This window comes from Rhododendron vialii, chromosome 11a, assembly GCF_030253575.1.
Source record: "Rhododendron vialii isolate Sample 1 chromosome 11a, ASM3025357v1".
In the NCBI taxonomy this organism is placed as follows: domain Eukaryota; kingdom Viridiplantae; phylum Streptophyta; class Magnoliopsida; order Ericales; family Ericaceae; genus Rhododendron; species Rhododendron vialii.
Genome location: NC_080567.1, coordinates 29800705 through 29823914, shown reverse-complemented (window position 1 = coordinate 29823914; position 23210 = coordinate 29800705). Strand labels below are relative to the sequence as shown.

Below are 23210 nucleotides of genomic sequence, written 5' to 3'. Positions count from 1 at the left end.
AAGATAATGTCATGGATTGGATTCTAAAATTGTGCGAATAATGAGGCTTTTTCATCCGTGTATATTGGAAAATAAATGTAAAACCTTGCCGCAAGAGAGACTTTCTTCAAATATCATACAAAATTAAAGCTCAATTTGCTAAGAGCACACAACAAACTATCATGTTGAAAAAGACAAAACCATAAAAGTAAAATAATTAGAAAACCCCAAAAAGAAGAGACCACTCAAAATACTTACGATTTGAAGTTCTAACAAAATCATAGTCTAAGATTATGAAATCTAAAAGAATCCAACCACGTAGTTGCGTCTTTCCTTGTGTGTAAGAATCTACGATTGAGAAATTGATGCATCTATCTTCGTTTGAATTATAGAGGGATCGATGAGAGAGAGATCGGGGGAGATCTAGGAGGGGAGAGAGAGAGAGAGAGAGAGAGAGAGAGAGAGAGAGAGAGAGAGAGAGAGAGAGAGAGGGATTTCTTTCTTTCTAATGGTTAGATTTAGAAGATGTATAAAGCTTTTTCTTCTTAACAAAGCAAAGAGGGGCATAAAATACCTAAAATACCCATGAAAAGCCTTTTCTTCTTGACTAAGCAAAGTAAAACCTAAAATACCTAAAATACCCCGAAAAACCTTTTCTTCTTGATTAAGCAAAATAGGACCTTAAATACCTAAAATATCCTTGAAAAAACCTTTTCTTCTTGACTAAGCAAACTGGGACCTAAAATACTCTCAAAAAGCCTTTTCTTCTTCACTAGGCAAAGGAGGACCAAAAATACCTAAAATACCATCGAAAAGCCTTTTCTTCTTATCTAAGCAAAGTAGGACCTAAAATAACCTCAACTCAAGACATCCAAAAGAAATTTGAAAGACGAAATCTACAAGGGTAATTTTGTCTTTTAATATGGTAGCTTGGCTTGCCTTAAATTAGCAAAAAGAAAGATTTTTTTTTGTACCCATAAAAAACAATATCCCTTTAATTAGGGAAAAAAAAGATTTTTTTGTACCTCATTTTCTTCTTGACTAAGCAAAAGACCTAACACTAAAATGCCTAAAATACCCCCATATCTTAACTCCACAATTAACAAACTACAAGGACAAACCGGTAATTTCACGGTGTGGTTTGGTTTGCCGTTCTTTTAGATCTTCGAAACAAGGCGAAATGACGACCATATCCTTCAACTCAACCTACAAGGGTAATCCTACGAGAGGTAATTTGGTATTTTCATGGCGTGGCTTGGTTTACCATCCTATTTTTTTTTATTACACGTGTATTGATTACAGAGTTATTGGAGATGCTTTTAATAATTGTCCTTTTAGTGTATTATAGAGTTATTGGAGATGCTTTTAATAATTGTCCTTTTAGTTTACCATTGCCACTGTCTTTCCCTATTCCAAAGTCGTTCATCAAAGCAGCAATACTGGTTTGGTTTGCTAGATCTCCCGCAGTGACACACAGGTACCACACACTACTTGGATCATCTTTGAGCACTACTACTCTACTCATTCTGCTTGTTTATGCCTTCTTCTTCATCGTCCCTCCATCGTTACTTCAGTTACTTCTTGTCGTTTCACTTTTTCATTACCAACTTTGTCCTTCAACCAAACACACTTTTACAAACACTCATATTTGAGTGGGTGGGCAATCCATCAGTAGAATTATTGTTTGTGCTAATATATGGACATTTGTATACGACTTGAACCTTTGAACTGTATGAGGGTAGAAATGAGGAGTTGGTTCAGCGGTCGAAAACTTGGCCTTGGTTGGACAAGCCCAAGTTCAAGTCCCGTAGCCCCCATTGGAACTAATTCTCCTTAACTGTCATCTTCATTTTGTGTGTTATGTTCGTCTTTTATGAACTTTAGTTAGATTTGCATTGTGTCTTTTGGATTCTTTGTCTGTCTCTACGGGATGAGTCTATAAAGTAAAAAATTATGGCCAAAAGCATAAAAAAAAATCACTTAAGACGAAAAAAATACAAACTTTTTTGTCATAAGTGTCGTCTTATATAAAAAAAAATTCAACATCGGTCCACATTATTATACTTTTTTGATTCCTTTTTGAGACCGATGATTAACCCCAAAATTTACGACGAAAAGTCAGGGACGGAGTCAGGATTTTATCCTAGCAGTGGCTAAATGTATACTAAAAACATAAAAAGATGCATTACAATATTAATAGTTATAGGCTCCAAAAAAAATTAAAATAACATAATAAAACTATAGTAAATGATGTTTTTCATTTACACATGGAGTATGAAAAAAACTAATTTTAATTTTGGGCATCGATAATGCCACTCCAACAACAACAACTATAGAACCCATATAGTCCCCAATCATTGGGGGTATGAGCGGGAGAGGATTGGAGACAAACCTAACTTTTGGCAATATGTACAAAGTGGCTGATCTCAGAATACCACTTAAACAGTAGCCCCCCTATACGTGTTTTGCTGTGAAACCATGCCCCCAAATCAAAGCCAAATGGCATCAGAGAGGGCAGGCCTAGAGACCCAATTCAATTTATGTGCACATAATAACCATACTTCCTTTATTGATAGTCCAGATCATCGATATGCACAAAGATGCTACTTTCCAAATTTATAATGTCACTCCCCAGATCCCTATATGGATTTCTAAAATTGATAACCGCACTCCCTTGTGGGAGTGGCATTATAAATTTGGGGAGTGACATTATAATTAAATTCCCTTAATTTTTTAGGTTAAGTTATTTTAGGGTTAGAATTAATGTGGAGTTTTTTTTTCTTAATTACACATCATCATTTATATCATTTCACTTTGGCCCATTGAATTTAGTTTTAGAATACATTTTTGGGTCTCCTTTCTTGAAAAAAGAAGAAGAAGATTTATGACTAGTATACAATAAAAAATGAGAAAAAATCTAGCAGGGGCGAGACTATATAAGTTGGGGATCATAATTTTTTTTTCACATATAATAATTGCGTTTTCTAAAATTCTTGTTGTGGCAGCCCCGGCCACTAGACCTCCCCTGGTCCCATTCTTGCGAAAAACTCAACAAAAAGTTGCAAAAAGTAAAAAAGCTACCGGAAAAAGTTTTAGACAAAAAATTGAGGAGAATGGGGCCTTTCTTCCAACACCACCCACACGTGCTGAGTTCTTAGGCTCGGTCCCAAATGAGTGCAGTGATAGTGGTGTGTTGTGAGGGCAATACTTTCTAGCGGAGGTGACGGGTAACATACAGGCACTAGGACTTGCTAAATTCTTCTGCTTGGAGTTATTTTTTCAGTCCTAATTTTACATCCTTTTAAACAATGTTTCTCCATGAGTAAGGATCCTCTCATTCAATGGCTATTCCTTGTTTGATACTTGTGATGCAAATGGGGACTTCCCCGGTCCTATTTGACTATCCCAAAAAAAAAAAAAAAAAAAAACTTTACAAGATTGGAATTTTATAGGTTAGTGAAACATGCTATGAAGGAATTTACTCTTGTTTTGAATATAGCCTCTAAATGATACGGCAGTCTGCACGTGGAACATGGAGGCCCAACCGAATGCCGGTGATTCCCTATACTTTCATTTTGCAACCATAACCGTCCTCTGTCGAGAACTTAATAGTAACATTGTACACTTACACCGGCATTGCACCAAAAAAGTTCAATGTTTGACATTTGTAAATGCGGTTTCCATTGCTTAATCGCAAAAGATTTACATTTCAAGAATTTCCTCGAATGCAATATTGGTGCCATGGATTTCTTTCGGTGTTGCAACTCAATATTGTTGTGTTTTTCACAGACAGTTTTTTATGCGTCTTTCTATTAATCTTTTCCATTTGTAGTGGTTGATGCAAGGGATACAAGTTCCAACATAAGCCAACAATCCTTGTCAAGCGAATACTGTTATCTTGAAGTTAGTCACTTAAGTTTTTATTGAAAATCATGGAGAGCGAGGCTTCTCAAACTATGAGTTTGAAGATCCTCGTGGAGAAAGAGAAAAATCAAATTGTTTTTGTGGAGGCAAACAAGGATTTTGTGGATGTTCTATTCAGCTTCCTTACAATACCTATTGGAACAATTGTCAGACTCACTCGTGAGCACTTTTTGAAGGAGAAGATTGGCTGTTTAAACAACTTATATGAAAGTTTGGAAAAGTTTGATGAAAACTTTCTATCCAGTGAGCACAAAGGGATACTTCTTCATCCGCGATGTGCAACTGATGTCTACTGTAGGGACCTAAAGGTAAATTTGGTTGAATGTAACAAAAGCAAGTATTATGCGTGTAATGATGGGGATTGTAGTTTTGTGAGCTATTACCAAAATGATTCTTGCCCGTGCGGAAAAGCCTTATTCTGCGAGGTAAATCTATTAGACCCAGGTCTCGAAGGTGGAAGTGGATTTATAAGACCAACGGTGCGTTTCATGGTAACCGATGACTTTCAAGTGTTGCCTATGTCTACCATGGCTGGCTTGTCTCTGCTTAGCAATTTTGGAGCATTAGATGGGAGCAAAATCGAAGAGAGAATGCTGAACGTAGGAAAGGATGAGGTAACTAACGAAATCATTTTTTTGGTTCTAAATTCCATAAATGGAAAGTATGATTTACCATGTCACTAAATACAATATGCGCACAAATAACAACAATACCTATAAAATTCACATATTTACATACTTGCAAGTATACATATATATACACTTTTGCCGTGTTCCCGGCCTTGCCCATGACTCCGTGCCCTTATTTTTTTGGAACTACTTGTTTGTATCCATCTGTCTCAGGTTCTGAAATTGCTCAAGTGTTCATTAGCATCAAGAACGCCTTTTTCTGACTCTATTTTGAAACCTCGCTTCAGTAAGACAAAGCCCATTAAGTATGGACCGAGGAGGATGAATCTATCTCAAAGAGACGTGGACACAAGAAATAAGGAAGAAAAGATAAACTTGAAGCTTATCATAAACAGATCGAACAATAGAGCACTGTATGCAGAAGTTGAAGAGAATTTTGTGAATCTCCTAGCCAGTTTCCTCTCATTTCCAATCGGTTATATTTTTAAGGAATTTCCATATTTGTCCTTCATGGGATGCCTGGGCAATTTATACAAGAGTGTCCAAGATTTTGATGTCAACAAGTTCTACAAATCAGAGGAGATGAAGGCAATTCTACTCGATCCAAAACTTGCCCCTGGCACCTCTTATAGCAACAAACTAATTGGTATTGAAGAAGCTGCAAACCTGTCATGTTCGACTCTTTCTTCCCTATTCGAAACTGAATACATTGGTTTGAGTTCAGAGTCCCCTCTGCGGGGAGTTAAAATTGGTGGCGGACTAGTGAAAGGACCGTCTATGTTCATGGTGACGGATAGTTTATGGATAGCACATTTATCTCCGATCTCAGGCATATCTCTTATCAACAGATTAAAGGTACCTCTCAGTGACATTCAGGAATTGGAGGTGAATATGGGTGAGGAGGAGGTAAGCCGTAAGTTAACTGCTGTCAAATTATAATTGATGTTACATTTACTTAGATGCGGGTGTAGGGTACACGGCCCTTAGTGTATGAGTCTAAGTGTGGGATTCATCTCATTCTTATTGAGGACACAGGGACACTGAAATATTTACGTTTCTTATTGGATTTCTTTATTTTTGAAGGTTGATATTGTTTACGACTATTTCATGCATGACATGAGATTCACTCCATTGCATACATAGTTCTGCAGTAATATGCTTTCGACCAGCCAGAAATTTCACAAAGTTTCCAGTACTCAATAGGCTTTCAAGGTTTTCGGTACTCACTAGGCTTTCAAGGTGAATGTCGCAGACTCGTAGTAAAATGTTACACATTTGTTGTACCCCTACTCATGTCTCAAGAATCCGACACTGTTCTTCATATATTTTGAAGATTTCGTATAACAGGTTTTTTGTATCAACATTGTAAGAAATTTGCTCAAACCTTGCGCACTAAACAGAATTCATTGGCTTGCACCACAGCGCTTTAACTTCCAAAGTTGTGCTTTTAGTTTGAGCCTGTAACTGTGGCTTGGTGTAGTAGTTTGCTGACTGTAGTAGTCTCAATTTCACTCTCTGCTGATACATTCATATTGCAGACTTTGCATCTCTTGGTGGCTTCGTTGGTGTCAAGATCTGCATTGACTGATGCTTTTGTGCGGAAGGAGACGAAGCAAGAAACCTAAGGTAAAATAGCGTTGTCTGATTGTCTCTATGCCCAGCAGAGAGGAAGAAACTCTGGTGTTTGCCTATAAGCCTATGTTCTAGTGCAACAATGCAAACTTGTGTTATTAGCATTGATATTCTATATCCGCAACTGATGTAAGACCTATTGGTATTCTTTCCTTTCCTTTTTTCGGGGTTTTGTGAGACCCTTTTGTGGTTTTGTCTAATTTGGAGAGACTATTGTGTGGCAATGGTATTAGGGTATGGTCTAAATTTCTGATTGGGCATCATGCCCGCATGCCACTGAGCAGCAAATAGGGTTCCTTCTTTAAAGGCTGGTGTAAGATGAGTTTTCTCTTTCCCCTCTTTACCATCGGCAGGCAGAATGAAAGTTACAAACCTTATGAAGAATTACATTCGATGATGATCTATTAATCGGAATGTTCAAAAATTCATCTATAATCTACAAACAAGGCCACCATTTACCCAAAAAAAAAAAAAAGGCCAAGGCATCGACACAATGACTATAACTCGTGAATTAATCCTTATGTTGGGTGAGAAGTAATCGAATAACACAAGGAATAACACAAGAATTGGCCCGATACCTCCCATTTGAGAGTGAGTTACCCCTGAACTATACTTCAAGAAAGAATCCCCATAATAGGGCGGTTAACTGGGCTATGTCAGCTGGTTATGCCATTTTGTTTTATAATAAGGTATCGAAGTCTTCGATATATTCAACTTCATATTTCAAAGTGAACGCCTAATATAGGTCTTGTCGTTGATACTGTCACATCCTCGATTTTAAACAAAATAATAAATGAATTTCCATAAATAAAATCTCACAATTATCCGTACGATACCCCAAAATAGGTTAACGTTTCCATGAGGTTACATCCTTGGCTCCGAGGCCCAAATCGTCATAATTACCGAATGTCAAAAGAGAGTTAAGAACTTACAATGTTCCTTAGTCAAAAGATTTACAAATAGTGTTACAAAGACATCTTCCAAAAATAGATTTACAAAGATGGCTAAATAACCCTTCAATGTTAGCTTTCAAAAGAATATTCACTTCCATGCACTCCAATCATGATGCTACTACCCTGGGTTAATACCTGAAAGATAATGTAAGGTATGAGCTACACTAGCCCAGTAGAAAGCTCTAATCTAACAATGTATGCAAATGAAACGTAGGAGTGATCACATGATGAACAAGGCAACAAGTCTTGATGAATGGGTAACAAAGGCAATTCAAAATCCAATCTTTCAGTTCAGTACTAACCGCATGACTCAATGAGTAACCTTTCAAGCACCATGTGTCCAAGTGTGTTTCGTACAAGTGTCTTGAGCCGAAGCTCCTGCCGGGCTTGTTAAAGAACCCCGAAGTCCTCTGCCAGGCACCTTACCCGATGGGAGGTCCTGAAGTATAAAACATGAGCATATAGCTCCTGCCGGGCTTGTTAAAGAACCCCGAAGTCCTCTGGTAGACACTCACCCGTCGATGAGTCCTGAAACGTTCTCGTCGTGTTCGTAAAGTTTCGAAATCCTTTTTCCAACTAGTCCGTACCGTTCAAATCCAACTTTGGTTTATAAAGCGATTTTCGTAAATCACGATCAAATGAGTATTAGGTCTTGGATACATCCAACGAAGTCATTAGGTGCGAGTAATCATGTAAAAGATCTTTCGGGAAGTATTAGAGTAGGTTGGAATTGATTGGGAACCAAAACGGTGAAAAATGAAGCAAAACAGTGAAAAGTGGAGATAAGCAACAGGTATCGATACCTAACACAAAGGTATCGATACCATTTGGTCAAAAATGGTTCCAGACGCAAGGGTATCGATAACAATGGCAAATGATATCGATAACAAGTGATTTTCTGGGTTTTTGAACACAAAGGTATCGATAACAAAGGCTAACGTATCGATAACAAAGGATGTTCGAGCAAAATTTTTGCAGATTTTCATGGGTTTCTTGACAACAACAACTTCAACAACAACAGCAACGATCAAAGACACCAATCAAGCTACAAGAAATAAGTCATAAACATATATTGAAAGTTAGAACTCCCTACCTCAAAAATCGAAGAACGAATTCAAAGAATTTCCAAGCCCTAGCCCCAAATCTTGAAACCGAACGGAATATGCCTCCATCGAGCTCAAACCAACGATAAACGAGCTCTACTACGCAATGTAATGAAGGATTGAAGGTTGTTTTCTGAAGGCTCTAGGGTGATTTTGGGTGAGAGCAAGAGAGAGGGTGAGGGAGCCGAGAGAGGGAGGAGGGAACGGGGGAGTGAGAGACAGGAGTATTGGGGAATTTTTATTCCCTACACACATACATATACTATATATACAGAAAGTCTACACACACAGCAGATCTGTGCACAGATTGTGCACAGATTTTGTTGTGGGGCCCACCACGGGTCCCACACAAATCATCCGAGCCGTTCATTAAATGTAAAACATTTTTTCAAATGTTCCCGTAAAAAATAAGCTCAATTCAATACCTATAAGTGCTCGATCCAACCATATAACTTTTCATTATCCGAAAATCTGAATGAAAAGTTAAATGGTTGGATGAAGCACCTATTGGTATCGGATTGAGCTTATTTATTATGGGGACCCTTGAAAAAATGTTTTACATTTAATGAACGGCTCGGATGATTTGTGTGAGACCCGTGGTGGGCCCCACAACGAAATCTGTGCACAATCTGTGCACAGATCTGCTGTGTATGTAGCAGGACTCCTATATATATACACTAAGCACATATCACACACTCACCCCTCAAATGCAACATTTTATCACATTAGCCCTAATTCTCAATAACTCAAATCAATTTGCTCCTTTTATTTCTTATAAAACATTTCAATAGATTTTATAAATTTACGGGTCTTTACAGGTACTATTTCTTAAATGGAAGAGAAAAGATGGACTATAGACCTACCTTAGCCATTGGAGCGTTAAGGCTCCGTTGTAAACTTTTGTCTAAAACTTTTTTTTGGTACTTTTTTATTTTTCGTAATTTTTTGTTGTGTTTTTCGTTGTAATTTTTGAGGTTAATTATTTGTCTCGACGAGAGGAATCAAAAAAATATAGTAATATGGGCTGATGTTGAAAAAAAAAGTCATCATAGTAAGACGACACTTTAGACAAAAAAAGAATTTTTTTTTGCTTCTAATCATAATTTTATACTTTTTAGACTCTGGTCATTATAGATTGGTAAGTATTATCCTGGGTGATCACTCCAATGGACAAGCTAAATTTATTCATTGAAACAAAAATTTTGTTTAAATTTGGAATGAGAAAAGGGAGGTCTATGTTCTATTATGGAGAAGATGACCTGATATGTTTCTTAGACACAAAGTTTGTGTAAAAGAGCAATTTTTCATTTTGAAACCCTCCAAGGTTGTTTTTTGTTTTTTGGGTAAGTCGACTATTCAAACCCTCAAATGTTTTGTAGACTTTTTTTTTTTTGGCGTCAAAGAAGAACATCATATATGTGTGTGTGTGTGATAGAAAGAGTACAAGGGTTTAATCAAACAAAATACAACACAAAACACACTTAGAACTATGCTGCGGCGACACTTTAAACAGGTTCTTTTTGTGCCTAGGAAAAAAAAGTTTTGTTGGGCCTACAAACATATAATTTATATTACTATAAAATAGAGCAGTTTGTTTTTATGCCAAGAAAAAAAAGTTTCATTGGGCCCACAAAGTTTCGTTGTAACCTCTACAACCGTTAGATAACTTCATATTAACTTTGTAGCCATCGAATCATTTCTTTTTTAAAATATTCTCTTTTATCCTCACTTTTTAAGCAATGTATATGTCCATGTATAAATATTTTCTTTTATGATGAAATAGGAAAACATATATATCAAAATGGTAACTGATACTTTGTGATGATTACAACTATCACGCGCATAAAGTAGTTGAATAGAACGAATAACTTATTTAAGCCGAAGATATGTTACCTCCCAAATTCACTAGTGACTATATATTTGTGGCCAAATTTATAAGGTGGCTTGTTGAGTCATAAGTTTATGGACCAATTTATCAAGTACAGTGGAGTCACTTTTGCCCATTTGCTAGTACAACTTTAGCCATTTATAGTGTATTACAGAGTTATTGGAGTTGCTTTTAATAATTGTCCTTTTTTAGTGTATTATAGAGTTATTGGAGATGCTTTAGTTTACTATTGCCACTGTCTTTCCCAATTCCAAAATCGTTCATCAAAGCAGCAATACTGGTTTGGTTCGCTAGATCTCCCGCTGTGACTCACAGGTACCACACACTACTTAACTTGGATCATCTTTGAGCACTACTCTACTCATTCTGCTTGTTTATGCCTTCTTCTTAATCATCCCTCCATCGTTATTTCGGTTACTTCTTGTCGTTCCACTTTTTCATCACCAAATTTGTCCTTCAACCAAACACACTTTTACAAATACTCACATTTGAGTGAGGGGTGGCCAGTCCATCAGTAGAATTCTAGTTTGTGCTAATATATGGACATTTGTATACGACTTGAACCTTTGAACTGTATGAGGGTAACAAATGAGGGGTTGGTTTAGCGGTCGAAAACTTGGCCTTGGTTGGACAATCCCAAGTCAAGTCCCGTAGCTCCCATTGGAGCTAATTCTCCTTAACTGTCATCTTCATTTTGTGTGTTTTGTTCGTCTTTTATGAACTTTAGTTAGATTTGCATCGTGTCTTTTTGATTCTTTGTCTGTCTCGATGGGATGAGTCTATAAATTAAAAAATTATGGCCAAAAGCATAAAAAAAATTCACTAAAGACGAAAAAATACAAACTTTTTTGTCTTAAGTGTCATCTTATATGAATTTTTTTTAATATTAGTCCACATTATTATACTTTTTTGATTTCTCTCATCGAGACCAATGATTAACCCCAAAATTTACTACGAAAAGATCAACAAAAAGTAAAAAAGTTGCCGAAAAAAGTTTTAGACAAAAAAAAATTGAGAATGGGGCCTTTTACTTCCAACACCTCCCACGCGTGCTGGGTTCTTTGGCTCGGTCGCGACATTAGTGCAGTGATAGTGGTGTGATTGGAGGGCAAAACTCTCTGGCGGAGGTGATGTGATGGGTAACATACCTGTACTAGGACTTGCTAAATTCTTCTGTTTGGAGTTATTTTTTCAGTCCTAATTTTACATCCTTTTAAACGATGTTTCTCCATGAGTAAGGATCCTCTCATTCAATGGCTATTCCTTGTTTGATACTTGTGATGCAAAAGGGGACTTCCCTGGTCCTATTTGACTATCCCAAAAAAATAAAAAATTTACAAGATTGGAATTGTATTGGTTAGTGACAATCCTATGAAACATGCTATGAAGGAATTTACACTTGTTTTGGTTATAGCCTCTAAATGGTACGGCAGTCTGCACGGGGAACATGGAGGCCCAACCGAATACCGGTGATTCCCTATACTTTTGTATTGCAACCATAACCGTCCTCCGTCGAGAGCTTAATAGTAACATTGTACACTTACACCGGCATTGCACCAAAAAAGTTCCGTGTTTGACATTCGTAAATGCAGTTTCCATTGCTTAATCGCAAAAAATCTACATTTCAAGAATTTCCTCAAATGCAATATTGGTGCCATGGATTTCTTTCGGTGTTGCAACTCAATATTGTTGTGTTTTTCACGGACAGTTTTTTATGCATCTTTCTATTCATCTTTTCCATTTTGTAGCGGTTGATGCAAGGGATACAAGTTCCAACATAAGCCAACAATACTTCGTCGAGCGAATTACTGTTATCTTGAAGTTAGTCACTCAAGTTTTTATTGAAAATCATGGCGAACGAAGCTTCTCAAACTATGAGTTTGAAGATCCTTGTGGAGAAAGAGAAAAATCGAATTGTTTTTGTGGAGGCAAACAAGGATTTTGTGGATGTTCTATTTAGCTTCCTTACAATACCTATTGGAACAATTTTCGGACTCACTCGTGAGCACTCTTTGGAGGGGGAGATTGGCTGTTTAAACAACTTATATGAAAGTTTGGAAAAGTTTGATGAGGACTTGCTATCAAGTGAGCACAAAGGGATACTTCTTCGTCCGCGATGTGCAACTGATATCTACTGTAGGAACCTAAAGGTAGATTTGGTTGAATGTAACAAAAGCAAGTATTATTGGTGTGGCACTTGTGGTATGTTGAGCTATTACCAAAATGATTTTTGCCGGTGCGGAGGAGCCTTAACGTACAAGTTAAATCTATTAGACCCAGTTCCCCAAGTTGGAAGTGGATTTATAAAACCAACTGTGCGGTTTATGATAACTGATGACTTTCAAGTGTTGCCTCTGTCTACCGCGGCTGGCTTGTCTCTGCTTGGCAATTTTGGAGCATTTGATTGGAGCAAAACAGAAGAGAGAATGCTGAACATAGGAAAGGATGAGGTAATTAACGAAATCATTTTTTTTGTTCTAAATTCCATAAATGGAAAGCTATGATGTACCATGTTACTAAATACAATATGCGTACAAATAACAACTCAATTCCTATAAAATCCACATATTTACATACTTGCATATATACGTGTATATACACTTTTGCCGTGTTCCCGGGCTTGCCCATGAATCCGTGCCCTTATTTTTTTTGGAACTACTTGTTTGTATCCATCTGTCTCAGGTTCTGAAATTACTCAAGTGCTCATTAGCATCAAGGACGCCTTTTTCTGACTCCATATTGGAATCTCCCTTCAGTAAGACAAAGCCTTTTTATGGACGGTATGAACCGAGGATGATGAATCTATCTCAAAGAGACGTGGACACAAGAAATAAGGATGAAAAGATAAACTTGAAGCTTTTCATAAACAGGTCGAACAATCGGGCGCTGTATGCAGAAGTTGAAGAGAATTTTGTGAATCTCCTATGCAGTTTCCTCTCAATTCCAATCGGCCATATCATTAAGGAATGTCCATATTTGTCCTTCAAGGGATGCCTGGGCAATTTACGCAAGAGTGTCCAAGATTTAGATGTCAACAAGTTCTTCAAATCAGAGGAGATGAAGGCGATTCTACTCGATCCAAAACTTGCCCCTGGTACCTCTTATGACAACAAACTAATTGGTATTGAAGAAGTTGTAAACCTGACACAGTCGACTCTTTCTTCCCTATTCCGAATTGAATCCACTTATTTGAGTTCAGAGTCCCGTCTGCGGATTGGTGTTGGACTAGTGAAAGGACCGTCTATGTTCCTGGTGACAGATAGTTTATCGATAGTACCTTTATCTCCGATCTCAGGCATATCTCTTATCGACAGATCAAAGGTACCTCTCAGCGACATTCAGGAATTGGAGGTGAATATGGGTGAGGAGGAGGTAAGCCGTAAGTTAACTGCTGTCAAATTATAATAGATGTTACATGGACTCAGAAACGGGTGTAGGGTAGGGCCCTTAGTGTATGTGTCTAAGTGTGGGATTCATCTCATTCTCATTGAGGACACGGGGACACTGAAATATTCACATTTCTTATTGGATTCTTCATGAGGTACCATGGACTAGTTCGTGCTTAACATGAGATTCACATCATTGCATATATAGTTCTGCAGTAATATGCTTTTGACCAGCCAGAAATTTCACAAAGTTTTCAGTACTCAATAGGCTTTCAAGGTTTTTGGTATTCAATAGGCTTTCAAGGTAAATGTCAGAGTAAAATGTTATGCGTATGTTGTACCCCTATTCATGTCTCAAGAATTCGCCATTGTTCATATATTTTGAAGATTTCATGTACCAGGTTTTTTCTATTCACATTGTAAGAAATTTGCTCAAACCTTGCGCACTAAACAGAATTCATTGCCTTGCACCACAGCGCTTTAACTCCCAAAGTTGTGCTTGAAGTTTGACCCTGTAACTGTTGGCTTGGTGTAGTAGTTTGCTGACTGTAGTAGTTTCAATTTCACTCTCTGCTGATACATACATATTGCAGACTTTGCGTCTCTTGGAGTCTTTGTTGGTGTCAAGATCTGCATTGACTGATGCTTTTGTGCTTAAGGAGACGAAGCAAGAAACCTGAGGTAAAACAGTGTTGTCTGATTGTCTCTATGCCAGCAGAGAGGAAGAAACTCTGGTGTTTGCCTATAAGCCTATGTTCTAGTGCAACAATGCAAACTTGCTTTATTAGCATTGATATTCTATATCCGCAGCTGATGCAAGACCTATTGGTATTATTTTCTTTCCTTTTTTTTGGTTTTGTGAGATCCTTTTGTGGTTTTGTCTAATTTGGAAAGACTATTGTGGCAATGGTATTAGCATATGGTCTGAATTTCTGATTGAGCATCATGCCCACATGCCACTAAGCAGCAAATTGAGTTCCTTCTTAAAGGCTTCCATGGTGTAAGATGAGTTTTCTCTTTCCCCTCTTTAACTTGGGCAGAATGAAATTTACAAACGTTATGAAGAATAACATCGAATTTGACGATGATCTATTAATAGGAATGTTCAAAAATTCATCTACAATCCACAAACAAGGCCAACCCAATGACACAAGGACTATAACTTGTGAATTAATCCTTATGTTGGGTGAGAAGTAATCGAATGTCACAAGAAGTGGCCCGATACTGCCCTCAAGAAAGAATCCCCATAATAGGGCGGTTAAATGGGCTATGGCAGTTAGTTGAGCAGAAGAGTTCTCAAACATCTATAACCATAGATTTGAGGGAGACAGTGTGTGATATATTTCTTAGACAGCTCAACAGAGATCATTTCCTGATAATTAAAACTTTTTTCCAGTAAAGACAAATCAAGTTCAATGAGATTTTAATTCAAGGCCTACTATTTGTGTTTTTGTTCACAGTTATGCTTGTTATTATAAACCCAGTTTTGTTTATACATTTATGCAACCGTTTAGCGAGCCTTTTCGGCTCTCTCGTCCACGTCCAAAAGGGGTTTTAGGGAACTGTCGATGTTTTGATATATGCAGACAACAATTCTCTCTATTTTGTGATTACAAAAGCGATGCTTTTGAAACAGGCAAAATACAAAATAGCATGTTCGAAATTTTGTGATCTGCCTAGGCCTGCTAAATGCAGCAGCTCATTTCGTAATGTTTTTCTCTGTTCTAACCATGGTTCTTCCTCGTCCTCAAGAGCCCCGTCTATCCTTCGGTCCGGACGCAGCACTTGCAGGGGCAGAAGAGTATAGGATGGCAATACCCTGTACAGGAATTTTCTTGGCCAAGTGGGGTTTGCCAAAAAAAAGTTTGAATATGTCTTCAGCACGTTTCATAGGAATTCATACCAAATTTCCACTGGTAGATTAGATAGATTTAATTGGCCTGAAAGCATGTGCAAATGACGCTGCTATCAGATAACTATTGGCATTGAAAATGTCGACGTCTTGTAATAATTAAGTACTAGTGCATGCCCGTGCCTGAAGGCACAGCTCGAATGATCAGAACACATAAATACATACTGGACTCGCGTGCCTGAAGACAGAGCTTTAAAAACTGAGTACGGTCGGTGGTAGTTAGAGAGCAAAATGTAAGAGAAGAGCACTAAACGATGGGAAAATTAGAGAGCAAAGTATTCTGGCCTCAACCTCCAATTTTTAAAATCATCTGTTTCAGTTGAAACACATTTGAGAAAGTACCGTTGACGGAAAAGAAAGCCCTTGCAGTATACAACAAAAACCAGTATTTGTGAATTGTAGCGATATATATGAGTCTCTTAAGAACACGTAGACAACAACCATTAAACTGGTTACAAAGAATTGAATGTATTTTTAAAAAGGCCGACACCATCTAAACAGAATAAACCTTGGATTGCATACTAAACAATCCATATTTCTGTTTGTTAGCTCTCACTTCGTAGCAATGATAATTGCTCTTTTAGACGAATTTGTAATATGCAATTTCTAGCCTCAAATCTCAATGTGTCCCAAGCGTATCCGTGTTCTAATATTACAAAATTATGTGCCCATGTGGTGTCTGTTTCCGGGTCTCACTCTTTCTTATCTGAATCAAAACCTAAAATTCACGCGCCAATCTATATAATAAAACACAAGGGTGTGGGGATAAGTTGTTGGAACGGCTCAGATTCATTTGATCCAAAGGCTGTAATGCATCTTTCCACTTCTTGGTTAAATGCCCATGATTTTCACATAAATCACACAACTGTCATCCCCATTCATGCTTTTTTTTTTTTATCCTCATCCCCTTTCCGTTTTCTTCTGTTCAGAGAGAGAGAGAGAGAGAGGAAAAGCGAGGAAAAAATAATCGGAATTCAAAATTTATCCTAGTTGTCTCTTTGTGCCATAAGCATGGGTAATTTTCTTTCATGCCACCAAAAAGAGAATCACATATTACACATTAATGAATCAATTTAGTGTTTGAGCCACTAGCAAGTGCCGTAGGCACGGGCAATTCCAACCGGATGCCTAGTGTTGTAGACACGGGCAAGCACTAGTACGAAATAAAACACTACCTGCATTTTCCTCTGGAATTTCAAATCACCATCAGCTGTTATTATCGTATCCAATTTAAGCAGTTCATTCAATAACAGCTCAATCAGATTCAACACATCCTTATCGGCAACCTTCCCACCTTTAGAGACTACTGATTCAAGAGCCGACACCTAACTAATTCCAACAAACCCTCAAACTTATTACTATTACTCAAACACAAACACAAACTCAATCTCAGTTTGCTTAAGGTAGTGACTTTTTACCTGCCCTGCAAGCCTATCGATTTCCAAGCTGATTTCTGATATTGATTTCCAAGCCTTCTCCGTCTAAGTATTCTTTCTCATCTCAAGGTACGTCTGTTTTGTTGGAGAAACTAAAGGAAGAATAAATCTAATTTTAAAAATTACTTAAGATCCAAATAAGACCATTACAAACATTATTCTCTAAAACACTTTAACCAATTAATTGTTGTCGTTTAGCACCATATTCATCTCCACCAAACCGAACGGAAAAAAATTACGAAATGACGGAAAAATACTAATATATTACCAAAAAAAAGGACAATAGTAAATCCATTGACATTATTGCTGTGAGAATTAAATTCTAAATCAAAAGAGTTTTCCTTTACTAGATTTGTATCCTTAAGAGATTCGATTTGGCCGCACTTTCCCTATGTGTGCTTGGATATTGTGAAGCTTCCAATCTTTTGAGCTAAAAACACACCAAAAAAAAAAAAAAACAAGAAAGATCACGGTTTATCAGGGCAAGTTAACAACACTTTATCATAAAACCATGTTCAAATCGAAGATATGTCTAGACTCTAGAGTGTTCAAATGACACAATTTCATAACATCCATATCCTACATATATGCGGTTCAAAAAAAAAAAAAAATCCTACAAATATATTAAGCCACATCAGTTAACAAAGGAAACAAATCTGAGGAAGGGAGCTCTACCCCCTTTCCACATCATCAACGAAGGAAAAATTGACTACGCTTGGATGCCCTTGCAGCCTCCAACGTCTTCATCCTTTGTTGGGCATCAGTCGAACACCTAGTAGGCACCTTCTTCCAATGGATTTGCCTGTCTTCTTCTCTAACCATTGCGGAATCAAATACACAATAAGCAAAGGAAAGTCACAGCATAATTATTATAAAAAAAAATATTCGTTCTTATGGGTTTTAAAACAGCTTTTGATTGCACAGAGGTACCAAAATCAATTTGATATGGAGATGGATTTTCAAAGGTTTTTACTCAAATTTTTAATTTCGTACCGGTTTGGGTAAGACCTGGGAGATGTTCTTGCTATGTTTTTCTTTGATGACGACTTATAAATTCTTTTTGAGGGTGTAGGATCAGCTTCCTCCTCGGTTGATAGAGGTTGTGGGGCTATTGTGTTACATACTCCTTCTCAAATACTCCAATTGACACTCTTATGTCAATCCGAGTGGCAGCAGCACTGACGGGTGAGGAGGAGAACACATCTCAGGGTGGACTAAGAGAGATCTTTGCAATGGTTTCTGAGCACTTTATTCCGGGTTATCCCAAGGTGGAAGAATGGATGTTTGTAGATGATGATTTTACACAATTCAAGCATCCGCTTTCAGAGCCGGACCCAAGGTTTTGGAGGCCCTAGGCCAATTCTAAAAATTGGGCCCTAACTAGATAGTTTTTACCAAAAAAAAAAATTTAACAAACAGTCACAATATAAAAAGGAAAGACTACAGAAAATACTCCGCTTCATTATATAACAAGAACACAAAATACGAACATTATCTAAAATGGCAAACAAACACTACCTCACGATATCTCGTGACTATAAAATATATATCATCACAATTAACAAGAACGCATGACCATCACTTGAATATTACTCTTTTTACTTTTTTGGTACTTGAAAAGAATTTATTAATAGCCCCCTTTTTTTTAGAATTGATTAATGCTTTTATCTTTTGCTTTTTTTTTTCTTTTTTCACACCCAGATGGGTAACTTCTAGGAGGCATGTGAGGAAAAAAAAAAAGAAGAAAGAAAGAGGCATTATAACACGTAATGTATGCGTATACTTCCTAATTAAAATGCTACAAGTTTCATTCCCTATAACTAACTGATTATAATACTCTAAGTTTCTAAAACACCACATGAATAATGAATTCAAGCTTATATTAAGTAATCCATCAATATCAAAACAAGATTATTTTAATATATCTACACAATATTCGATACATAGTGTATTACACACAAACACATATAGATGATACATATGCAGTGATACAATATTTTAAAAATCAAATTTAAGAAACATACAAGGTAAAAAAGGGATAATTTGATTTGGGGAGTCAATCACCGTGGTCCCATTACACACAAACCCATATTTGGGGAGAAATTTAAGAAACCTACAGGAGTATTTTATATATGCTGCGTGGTCTAAAACTTCAATCACTGTGGTTCCATGGGAGTCCAGGAGTGGAGTAGTGCTGCGTGCAAAAGGGTTTCAGTTTCTGATTTGAGGAGGAAGAAAAGAGAGTAAAGTTTTGTCTTGAACGGTTAAGTAAAAAGTGGTAATCTGTTTTCGGTACTGCGCCTACGTGCAAAAGGGTGAATTTTGGTCAAGGAACCCACCCAAAAAGCCAACAAATTGGCCTTTAAAAAGTTCTTGGGCTCAATGAATTAATAGATTTTGGGCCCTCTAAAGGTATTGGACCAGTCAGATTGAACTGAAAGAGACTCCTACTAAACCTAACTAGCAAAAATATTATGGGTGCCCCTTTTTTGGGATGTTTTTTGAGGCCCAAGGCTTGGGCCTCTTGAGCCTTGCCCAAGGGTCGGCCCTGTCCGCTTTATAGAATGGTAACTAGTTCGTAGTTCCTTGAGTTTTTTTCTTTTTCTTTTTCCTTCTCTTTTTCCCTTGCTTCTACATGTTACTCACCTACTCTAGATGAATAAAAATAATTCAAACAATTAACCGATACAATGGTTACAATTATAAGTTCAAAAAAAGCCCTAGAATGGCTAAAAAATATAATCGAACCGTGTACTGTGATATGAAAAAAAATAAGAGGGAAGAAAATACATACAATAAATAGAACTGCTGGTGTGCTTCATGTATTCATTTGCTATTCATGTATGCCATCTCTCAAATCAGATTTAATTTTTATATCAATATTGTTTGACAACAGAGACTAGAGGCTATAAAAATCTGTTCGGATCTTAGGTTCCTGTCTGATCGTGGTGATATTTTTCCTTTTTTTCTTTTTCTACAGGGGAAGGAGAAAAAGAACCTTTTGATGGCAATGGCAACTGAAGTGAAGCAGAAGAAAATTTCCTTTTTGCAACGAATGAAGGCGGTCAAGCATTCGGAGCAATTTATAAACGTGATATCAACTGAACTAGAGAGGGAGATCGATGCAAGTCAAGGTACCCTATACGTTTACAGTTGGAGACGAAGATGCATTTATGTTTGTATCACTGCCCCATTCCTTTTTCCAAATTTTCGAATTGATTCCTACGGCGGTTCTAAATTTTTATTATTATGAGAGCAGTATTCATAAGCCAGTGTATTTGATAAATTAGTAAATGTATGCAATTCATGTTACTCATGCATATATGCCACTCTTTTTTCCGGAAGATGGCGTTAATTGCATCAAGTACCTACCCAGCTAGTAGAAAATAACAGGTATATACGCAAATTACCTTACGCGTTGCTTTTGATACTACCTGTATTTTATACTTGAGGGGTGCTATTTTTGTCTATTTTTTGTTTGCTTTTCGTTTTCTGTTAGTACTAGTGTTTAGTGTTTGCATCAAATTTATTTGTATTTGTAGTCGGTAAAGCGTGTCAATGCAATAACAACCAATTTTCTCTTTAACATTAGTTACTACTATTAGGTTCAGTGTAACAATCAAGAGCTGGAACAAGTTTCTACAAATTTCCCATTTGAAAAATGAACTAACCTTTACTCTTGTTGAGTTTTACTTTCCTGCTCAGTTGCTTGCTCTTATTGTATTGAGAAAAGTAAAATTGAACAAACATCATGTTGGTCTCTTCACTAACTACAACTCTAGAACAATAATTTTTGCTTCCTTTTTCTATCGGTATAGTTTGGTCGTCGGTCCGGTAACTTGCAATTTTGTCGTTTCTTAATTACTCAGGCTATATTTATATGGTTTTATGCGTTCATATGTTCATGTATTAATGCCAATGAGCTCTGTATAGAATGGAATATCATCCCCATTTAGAATGTGCTGGAGTATAAATGAACTGGGTGGTATAACTTTCCAATCAAACTTATTTGGGTGTTGTTTTAAGTCTGAAGGTTGAAGCAGACGTACGAACAACAGGCACGATTTTTTTTTCCCTAGTGATTAATTTTATGAGTTTAAGTTTGGATTTCTTCAATTGCAGGTCTTTAGAGCCATGTACTTGTTCTAGGGATCTGCAGTTATTGTTTACTGCTCCATTCTGTTTCACTAACATTGTTGAGTTTAACCACCAATGTAAATTGCTTTCTTACTTTCATAGCTCTTGTTTTGCCTGTGGACGAGTTGTTCATATTTGGTGTTCGATTCTAGGTTACTCCAAGCACAAGACCCGGGATGTGAGCCAAGCGAGCATCAAGCAGAGCCACGGGAGACAGCAGGTGGGCAGACCGCAGAATTAGTAAAAATGGTGTCCATAATTGACCAATTTTATAAGCCTACTCGAGGCGCAGCAGGTGGGCTGACCCCAGAACTGGAAAAATAGTCCATTTTTAAAAGATAGGAGGATTATAGCCCAGGCAATCGCTTATATTGGTAGAGACTAGAGAACAACAACTTTGAGTGTCATTATTTTGAGTAAGAGATCTGGTTATACTAGAAATGGGAGTGTTCAAGTATTATACTTTTAGTTTCTGCTTGGCTTTCCTTCTTTTTTACCAACTTTCATCACATGTCCTTCTGCCAAAGGACATTATTTAACTTACACTTCATTTTATTATTTTTTATCGAAAGACCAAACCAATTCATTAACTTACACTTGATTTGACTTGAATCTACGTTTTCTTCCTCGATGATTACGCAAGTTTCCTATAAAATGACAGCTAGCCTCATCAAAATGAAGAACCATGCGCCTCAACAAAATGCTTTCCACCACGCCTTTTAGCCTAGTAATGTGTTACGTAGTATATCTTACAATCGGAGAGTGAAATTGGAAAATTTTGTGTGAAAATCTCGTTATTTAAATTGTAATTTAACCACATTCACGAATTCAGTTTATACAGGACTAGGCTAATGAATTTGAATGACATTTTGTTTTATAATAAGGTATCGAAGTCTTCGATACATTCAAGCTTCATATTTCAAAGTGAACGCCTAATACAATTCTCGTCTTTGCCTCTTTGGTATTTCGTAAATGGAAGAGAAAAGATGGACCAGAAAAGATGGACCATAGACCTACCTTAGTCATTGGAGCATTAAGGCTCCGTTCTTGTAAACTTTTTGTCTAAAATTTTTGTTGGTACTTTTTTTATTTTTCATAACTTTTTGTTGAGTTTTTCGTTGTAATTTTTGGGATTAATCATTTGTCTTGACAAGATGAATAAAAAAGTATAATAATATGGGCTGATGTTAAAAAAACTCAAATAATAAAACGACACTTTAGACCAAAAAACATTGTCTTTAGTGAACTTTTTTTTTACTTCTGATCATAATTTTGTACTTTTTAGACTTCTTTCATTAAGTTGAATGATTATGAAAAATTCAAAAAAAGACGAACAACAAACGTAACTACAAAAGAGTATAAAGTTTGCAAGAATGGACGTGTCAAACAAAACCACTAAAACCATGGGTATACCATTTTGTGTACACCAAGGCCCCGTTTGATAACGGAGATATATATGGATGAGATTCGTAAGAAGATGAGATTAGGATTGTGATTGGTAATGAGTATATTTGTTTGAGATGAGATTAGATTATGGAATTGTTAATATCTTTCACATGGGATAGGATTGGATTTATAGTATATATTTTCATTTTTTCCCTTATGCAAAACTGATTTATTTTCCGGATAAATATTTTTTGGATCAGACCAATTTTGAAGAAAGCAATCACAACATCAAAAAATACGTTTGAAAAAAAATTATTCAACCAAAAAAAAAAAAAACACTCAACCACTTTTCAAAAAAATAAGGTGTATTGAGATCAATAATAAAAAAAAAAAACACAAACTTCACAAAGCAAACCAAAAAAAAAACAGTGAATCCCATAACAGATATAAAAAAATTGCAAACTCTAACATCAATAAAGTGTTGGTAAAGACCTCGAATCAGAACAAAAGCTAGAATTATCATGAGGATTGAAAATATACAGGAACCAATAGCAGAGAGCACAACAGCATAATTTTCAGCCCTTTTTATAATAAAGTAAAAAACGAAGAGAAGGTTGTTTGGTTGTTAGTTGGTTTAAGCAAGGATAGGAAAGTAATTTCGCATGAGTTGGGTTTGGGCTGCACAGCCTGCACTATGAATACCAAGTGTGAAAGGGTATTGTAAATACAGGAAATTCTTGGCCCATCCCAAATTTTACATAGGGTTCCATGCAAACCATTTTTTAAAGTGCTATCCCATCTAGATCCTTTTTAAAGATACTTTTACTATTTTGTTCCTATCACTT

General features: G+C 36.7%; 2 protein-coding genes, 1 long non-coding RNA gene and 1 other non-coding gene across 4 annotated transcripts; 2 read left to right on the top strand and 2 right to left on the bottom strand.

The window, feature by feature from the left end:
* Positions 1 to 1277: 1277 nt before the first annotated feature.
* Positions 1278 to 6467, top strand: LOC131306404 (uncharacterized). The gene is made up of 4 exons (XM_058332625.1): positions 1278 to 1456; positions 3812 to 4517; positions 4746 to 5438; positions 6071 to 6467. The coding sequence occupies exons 2-4, from the start codon at positions 3912 to 3914 to the stop codon at positions 6155 to 6157; spliced, it is 1386 nt and encodes a 461-aa protein (XP_058188608.1). The 5' UTR covers positions 1278 to 1456; positions 3812 to 3911; the 3' UTR covers positions 6158 to 6467.
* Positions 2441 to 2551, bottom strand: LOC131309066 (small nucleolar RNA snoR100). The gene has a single exon (XR_009194739.1). It is a non-coding gene; the product is annotated as a small nucleolar RNA snoR100 (small nucleolar RNA).
* A 3767-nt stretch (positions 6468 to 10234) lies between the features above and the next one.
* On the top strand, positions 10235 to 14434 carry LOC131306406 (uncharacterized). Its single transcript, XM_058332627.1, has 4 exons — positions 10235 to 10423; positions 11857 to 12558; positions 12791 to 13480; positions 14088 to 14434. The coding sequence occupies exons 2-4, from the start codon at positions 11959 to 11961 to the stop codon at positions 14172 to 14174; spliced, it is 1377 nt and encodes a 458-aa protein (XP_058188610.1). The 5' UTR covers positions 10235 to 10423; positions 11857 to 11958; the 3' UTR covers positions 14175 to 14434.
* A 2889-nt stretch (positions 14435 to 17323) lies between these two features.
* LOC131306411 (uncharacterized) lies at positions 17324 to 18208 on the bottom strand. The gene is made up of 2 exons (XR_009193856.1): positions 17851 to 18208; positions 17324 to 17656 (listed from the first exon to the last, which is right to left on the bottom strand). It is a non-coding gene; the product is annotated as an uncharacterized LOC131306411 (long non-coding RNA).
* Between the last annotated feature and the right edge of the window lie 5002 nt (positions 18209 to 23210).

Bases quoted from the DNA above. Each gene is read 5' to 3' on its own strand.
- LOC131306404 (XM_058332625.1), top strand. From the start codon at position 3,912: ATGGAGAGCGAGGCTTCTCAAACTATGAGTTTGAAGATCCTCGTGGAG. The intron at 4,518-4,745 runs GTAACTAACGAA...CATCTGTCTCAG, and splicing joins TGAACGTAGGAAAGGATGAG to GTTCTGAAATTGCTCAAGTG. The intron at 5,439-6,070 runs GTAAGCCGTAAG...TTCATATTGCAG, and splicing joins TGAATATGGGTGAGGAGGAG to ACTTTGCATCTCTTGGTGGC.
- LOC131306406 (XM_058332627.1), top strand. From the start codon at position 11,959: ATGGCGAACGAAGCTTCTCAAACTATGAGTTTGAAGATCCTTGTGGAG. The intron at 12,559-12,790 runs GTAATTAACGAA...CATCTGTCTCAG, and splicing joins TGAACATAGGAAAGGATGAG to GTTCTGAAATTACTCAAGTG. The intron at 13,481-14,087 runs GTAAGCCGTAAG...TACATATTGCAG, and splicing joins TGAATATGGGTGAGGAGGAG to ACTTTGCGTCTCTTGGAGTC.